Genomic DNA, 6,971 nt, shown 5'->3' on the forward strand with positions numbered 1-6,971 from the left:
GAAGAGATAGAATATGTAGACAATGCGTGCAGTATGCAAGTAGACAATAACTCAGATACCTTAGAGAACATTGTTGATACTGAAAGTAAATATTATTTTAAATAGAGGGGAGCAATATCATACAATTATAAAATGATAAACTATGTACTATGTCTATAGCAGATTTAAAGTCCATTAAACTGCCTTCAAAAATGAAGATATCTGGACATCCCAAAGGAATTACAAAGACAACAATTGGACTTCTGAAAAAGAAAAAAGGACTACCTATATCATTCAGAATGCAGAGTACTGAAAAAAAACAAAAATTATTATTGAAATGGATTGTTACAGATGAAAGTATTATGACCAAAGCGTTATATGATAAATACATCATTGATGACACAGATGTATTATGTCAGCAAGATAAAATACACTGTGGGATTTTAGAGGAAGACGTTAAGTTAGATATAGTTAAATGTTTTTTCTCCAATCAAATGTGGAAATCATTATTAAACAGAATAAAAATAAAGCGGAAGGAAGTAGTTTGGATTTGTCCAACTTGCAAAGAAGACATTGGTTTACAACAATCAATATTATGTGATTGTTGTTTGACTTGGTTTCATATAAAGTGCGATTTAAGTATTAAACCTAAACCTAAGAGGTCCGATTGGTATTGTTCTGAATGTTGTAAAAAGAAATTGTAATGTAATATGTAAATGTTTAATGTGATTATTTATATGTATAAAAATGAATTATTAGAATGATGGTTAAGATCAAGATTAAGTCGATTAACACAGGTAAATATACTATACCTTCGCTTCAATTATTTAACACTTGTAATAGTCTTGTTTTTCTTCCTATTATTTCCATTATGTTCTATAGACTATAATGTGTCAATGTGATTATTTATAAATCGTATAATTCGTACACCTAAGTTGTAATTAATTTACGCAGGATTTGATAACAACTGATAACAGTGATAACATCGTGGCGAAAATATTAAGTCCCCGCGCATGCGCAAAACAGTGTCCGGGTACGTATTAGATACCCGGTGTCCGGGTCTCTAGCCACAGCGAAAAAAATTTAGTTACGTAGCTACTTCGATACATTGACACATCGAAATAACATCGAAGGTAATTTTCGATGGACCAATAAAAAACGAAAGACACTGTCGGTGTAAAAAACATCGATACATCGAATATAACAATCGATGTTTTCGATTAATCAATGTATCGTTGCCATCCCTATGTGGCGGTGGTTCGCCACAAATCACAATCTTAATAGTTAATATCGGTAACAGTAGTTTTACGTACTACACACGATACATAATGGAAAATTTATACCACCAGACGAATAGGTTGATATTAGAAACTCAAGAGTTATTCCATAGATTGGAGAGTTCGAAATCCGAACTGGTCGAAGCAGATGTTCAATCCAGAATATTAACCATTTCACAGTAATGAATACGTTTTTATTCAATATACCTAATTGTCTTAGTTGCATAAAAAATGTTTGCTAAATTGAATATCTTGTTTAGAAATTGTGAACACTTAGACATTCTCGTGCACAAAGAACCTGTTTCCAGGCGCAACAATGCCAAACTACGTGTAGATCAACTCAAATACGATTATCAGCACTTGCAGGTTAATACAATTTTTGTTAAACAATTTTTAATTTCTATTAAATTTAAAATGTATAAATATATATTAGTCCGCATTAAGAACACATCAACAAAATCAGCTGAGGAGATTGAGAGCTGAGCAGGAACGTGAAGAACTGTTAAATCGTCGGTTTACTAGAAATTCAGACATGAACGATACAACAATATTAATCGATAGTTCAATCCAACATCAAAATTCATTACAAGTATTTTTTAGTTTTTGTGTTAAAATGAAACGTATGTATATTAAAATAAACCCTATTGTTTATTTCAGGGAGCAAATCGAGGAGTTGATGATTTATTAGGATCTGGTGTCAGTATACTACAAAGTTTGCGTGAACAACGTGATCGACTAACGAGCACCCGAAATCGTTTGACTGGAATTTTTGGTTCGCTTAGACTTTCCAATACAACTATGAAATACATTGAAAAGAGATTAAAAGAAGATAGGTATATACTATATGGCGGAATGGCCATCACAATTCTCATTATAATTATAGTAATGATATATTTCAGTTAATGATCATGGATCAAATAAAGTTAATTTTTCATTAATCTAACAGTTAAATGTTACTGTTTACTAAATTACTTTTGTACATACCTAAAATATTTTTTAACTGTTTTATTTATTGGCAATAAAATTTTGATGTTTATTAACTGTTATCTAATATATATTAACTATTGAACAACTTCAAATTGTTAAATTAATTATTTTTAGAAGATACTTACCTATTTCAAAAACAAACTTTAAATTTATAATTTTTTTTATTTTTAAATAATGAATGGAACAATTTTCCAATGATTTACAATTATTGTGTGTTAAACTGTGAACTCATTTTTATTGAGAGAAAAAAATGCAAGATCTCTCATGTTGAGGCTGGTTTTTGAAACCGGATTATGGCACTATTTTTGGGAGTTGGAAAGCAAATTTTTGGTAGTTTTTAAAATAATCAGGAAAAAATGGGTAAAAATAGAAATTTTAACAAACATTTTAAAATTATTTTATAGTTATAAGTGCATATAATTTTTAATACTTAAGGTTTGGAATATTTAATACAAAGTTCCATGTACGTTTTTCTAACTAAAATTATAAAAAAAGTTAACTGTAATTCCATAAATATTATAAGCATCAGAAGTTTAAATTTTTGAGGAAATTGGGTAACACTTATGTTAAAAATCTATGAAACGAGGATAACTATTTTAGTTATTTTGTCATAATTGAATAATATTTGTAATGGCTTTATACCTTGTTCCAAATTTGGAGGAACAATTATAAATATGATTTCATTAAACTTAATTTATAATTAATATCGTAAAATAAGTGCAGGCAGTTTATTTTGAAAAGTTTGTTTGACAATTAAAAAAAATAAGATTATAATGTTTTTATTAAACATTTTATATAACTATAACATAGTTAATAGTTTGTATGAAAAAATAAGTATTTTGACATAAAAATAAGAAAACATAGTAATCGTGAACCAAACTCATATTTACATAACTAATTGATGTTGCTCGAAAATATGGTACAGTTAAGTCATATATAAGAAGCTATGATTTGATAATACTCACAGTACCTACTACAATTCTGGTCATGACAGTATACAGCTTTGTACTATACATATTTAAAGGGGGGGAAAGGAGTAATTTCTCCAGGTGGCAAGATCGTCAAAACAATAAAGGGTGGCAAAAAATGTATATCGCTTGTAATTTAATAAAAATAAAGTATTTAGTTGAATAAATATTTTAATTATTTTAGTTTATTAATTTAATGTCACTTGTGGGAATATCTAAAAACGTAATTAAATCTAATATTACGACTATTTAGCTGAGATCCCACGGCATGTAGCTCGTCGCAAGTCACGGGGAACGTGTATAGCATATTTAGACCCCACGCTGCCTGCACACAATACACAACAATAAATTACTCTGTAGTTTGTTGTACGATTAATGATTATATACTATTCATATTTAATATTGTTGCAACTTTTATCATTATCCTTTATAGTCTGGACTCTGAATGTCTAATTCCTGCCTATTTGGATTAATTAGATTCAAAATAGTCGAGTTATTCAAACTGTGTTCTCACTTTCACAACATTAAGGGCCACGAGCCGCAAATATTGATCAAGGGAGCCGCGGCACAAAACAGGAAAAAAATATAAATAATAATAATAATTTATCAATTGTTTAACAACATTATAATTTGTTGTCGTTAATAATTTGGGAGAAGCCAAAATTTTGTGAAGAGACAAAACTGAGTACAGCCGTGGGACGAATTCCTGAAGAATATTGAATATCACAGTCCCCTGACAGTCCTCTTTTACGCAAATTCTAGATCTGCTGATTTGCAGTTAGTATTACCATAGAATATACTGTTGTGGAATAGACCATCTGACCATCCTGGTCTATTATAGTATTATCAATGGTATTACGTAAGTGCTAGTTTCATAGCGAACAACGTTGTGATAATATGAATTATGAATACTCTCACTGGACACGTTTTTAATATCACTTATTGAAATAATTTGGTGGTATGGCGTGAATGACGAACATTCTAATGGGGAGGCGCCTGAAACTCGACAAAAGCGCAACACAACTCGCGCGGTAGAAACCAGTGGAGGCCCCGCGGTCACAATTCACGGTTCCCGAAATGCCCGCCAGGGTGAACCGCTTCGCAGTCATCGCCACCGCCAACAAGACACCGGTCCGAGTGGCGAGTACTACCGACGCGCTGTGTAACGTCGTCACTCGGCCGCCGTCGCTCGCTCGTTCATCTCGCTTGTTTCTCGCTCGTTGCTCTCATTCGTTTGCGCGCGCTGTCGTCGTTACCACCACTACCATAACCGCGGTGTGGGTATGTCTGCTGCCGAGAAACACAACGGTCTTCCCCCACCACAATCCGTTGCACGAAATTGGTACCCGGCGGCCGGCGGAGAAAACGTCAACCTTTTACATTTTATTTCTCGCGCACGAAAAATTACTGCGGAGCTCGAGCGCGCGTGCGTTTTTGTCGTTATTGTTATTTTTTTTTTTTTTTTCTGCCAAGTACGGTTGTTGAAATTTTATTTTGTTACTTAATGTTTGCTCTCACTTTTACTACGACTGTAAGGAACACCGCTCGTGACCATTTCACCTCTACAGCGGCGGCAGCGGTGGTTGGTACGTATTTTATCGTCGTTTAAATGATATTATTTTATTATTATTCGTCTGCCGTGTCCCTCGCGATTGTTCAGAGGTCACGCTCGAGCTGGGACAGTGATTTGATGACGACGTCGCCTCCGCTCCGTCACGGACGGGATTGTTGATGGGTGTGTGTTTAGTGGCATGCGTTTTATATTTAATAGACATGACTAGATCCACACTCATCCATGTTCCCGGGCCTGTTCGACGGTCGTGGTAAACACGGTGAACACCACCGAAGAGTCAAGCCAAGTCGCCCCTTTTTGGCGCGCAACAAGTGTGCAGCGTGACAAAGGGACGTGCGCGCGCAGCCGCGAGTCGCGGTGGCGCATTCTCACTCAGACTGCCGTAAGCACCTCGACTGTTCGTGGGGTTAAGTTAAGATTAGAGGGACAACCCTTGACTCTTCATCACTCACCAATCTGTTAAGATCGTTTTTAGCTACCTCTCTTGATATTGTCCCCTCCCCCCGGTGATGTATAATATTTTTTTTCCTACCTATCATAATTCATTATATTTCTTTTATTACCCACGACCCATATATGTTTGTGATCGTTTTTGTACCACCCCTCTCCAAATCATTGTCGGTTTCCGAAAAATATAACTGGTGGAGGTTAGATTATAGTAAATGATTGTTGTTGTCATTACTTTGATAGACTAGTAATAATATTGTTACAAGCTGACCATTAGTCAACAAACTATCTGTAACGGTAACTATTGGGTTTTAATTAGGTATGTTCAGAATTGATGTCATACAGCCAGAGTTGAAAATAAATTCATATATACATACATACACATATATTGTGATAGCTAGTATGTATTGTGGGCACCATAATGATGGGCTTAGAAAATATATTATTACAATAAAAATGATATTTTGTAGTAGTTAAGTTCTGAAAACTAATTGGCTTATCTGTATTGTTTATTATTAAATATTATGTTTAATATTGGACTAAACTATTAAATATTATGTTTAGTATAAGACTATACTATTAAAGTAGGCTTTCAAAAAACAGCTATTTTTTCTAATGATATATGAGTTGTTCACAGCTCTAACTTACATTAAATGTAGATTGTTTTCATTTGATGTACATTATTAAATGTTTACTTCTAAAATAATTTGTTATTGTATCAATTTAATGAGTACCTGTTATTAAATATTATATACAAATTTATAATATTGAATCTTTCTATTTTGCAAATTATCATTATAACTAAAAATGTTGTTGTTGATAGTTTAAATTATTATTATAATTATAAAAAAAAATTAGGTCTTGGAATTCAAATCATTCAAATCTTAAGTATATAATTCCGTAATAATATAACTTGTACAGAATAGAATTGGAATTGGAATCCTAAAAATGGGCCTCTAACCTATATTATATATGTATGTATATTTGATTATCAGTTTTTAAATATTAAGCTCAGTGTTTGTAACAAATTGTATGTATAACTGTATATATTTTTTTTTTGACACATTAATATTACCGATATGTATCTTTTACATTATTACCTTCTAATAATACTTCTTTCGTTCAACACCTTTTTTGAAATAGATCAACAACATGTCGATCCAACATAAATATATATTGTAATAACTAATAATGCATACACAAGTAATGTTGAAGGATGAAGTCATCATTTGCTCTACAATTGACCGTATTAATTATTAACTAATACCAAGACAAATATTTTTAGTTATACCTATGGTTGAAATTAAATAAAGTAATAGATAAAAATGAATTAGGATACTCAGTTTAATTCCATAGTTTGTAGTTAATTAGTTAATAGTTAAAAAACTTGTGAAAATATCTGAATATTAATTAACTTTCAAACATTTCGAGGAAAGGTATCCACAATTTTGAAAAAATCTACATGTCTAAATCTTTATTTTTGAAATGTAAACAAAAAAATGTTATAATCTCCCAAGTATAGTTGTATTATGTTATTATTTCAGAGTTGAAGTGGCATTTTTTAATACAAACTGTAATTTTATTGTTGGTGTAAAATATCAACATATATATACTACAAACTCTTGAGTAACAGCCTATTTTTACTGTTCATTTTTCAAGGTTACCTATTATTGGGTCAGTCTGTCTGGTGAACCTTTGACTAATTTGTTTCTATTCCTTGTGTATTTGTTTTACCAAACA

At 32.0% G+C, this 6,971-nt stretch overlaps 1 protein-coding gene and 1 long non-coding RNA gene across 2 annotated transcripts; one reads left to right on the forward strand and one right to left on the reverse strand.

Moving 5' to 3' along the window:
• Positions 1–1,050, reverse strand: LOC111041906. Its single transcript, XR_002605377.1, has 3 exons — positions 792–1,050; positions 149–242; positions 1–79 (listed from the first exon to the last, which is right to left on the reverse strand). It is a non-coding gene; the product is annotated as an uncharacterized LOC111041906 (long non-coding RNA).
• A 130-nt stretch (positions 1,051–1,180) lies between these two features.
• LOC111041904 (probable Golgi SNAP receptor complex member 2) lies at positions 1,181–2,302 on the forward strand. The gene is made up of 4 exons (XM_022326357.1): positions 1,181–1,435; positions 1,517–1,622; positions 1,690–1,845; positions 1,914–2,302. Exons 1-4 carry the CDS (start codon positions 1,308–1,310, stop codon positions 2,157–2,159), a joined length of 636 nt encoding a protein of 211 aa, XP_022182049.1. The 5' UTR covers positions 1,181–1,307; the 3' UTR covers positions 2,160–2,302.
• Positions 2,303–6,971: the final 4,669 nt, after the last annotated feature.

This window comes from Myzus persicae, unplaced genomic scaffold, assembly GCF_001856785.1.
Source record: "Myzus persicae strain clone G006 unplaced genomic scaffold, MPER_G0061.0, whole genome shotgun sequence".
Classification (NCBI taxonomy): Eukaryota; Metazoa; Arthropoda; class Insecta; order Hemiptera; family Aphididae; genus Myzus; species Myzus persicae.

What these genes read in the sequence shown, in the direction of transcription:
- LOC111041904 (XM_022326357.1), top strand. Translation starts at nt 1,308, where the DNA reads ATGGAAAATTTATACCACCAGACGAATAGGTTGATATTAGAAACTCAA. An exon ending in AGAATATTAACCATTTCACA is followed by an intron (nt 1,436 to 1,516) that starts GTAATGAATACG and finishes TATCTTGTTTAG; the next exon opens with AAATTGTGAACACTTAGACA. An exon ending in AACATCAAAATTCATTACAA is followed by an intron (nt 1,846 to 1,913) that starts GTATTTTTTAGT and finishes TGTTTATTTCAG; the next exon opens with GGAGCAAATCGAGGAGTTGA.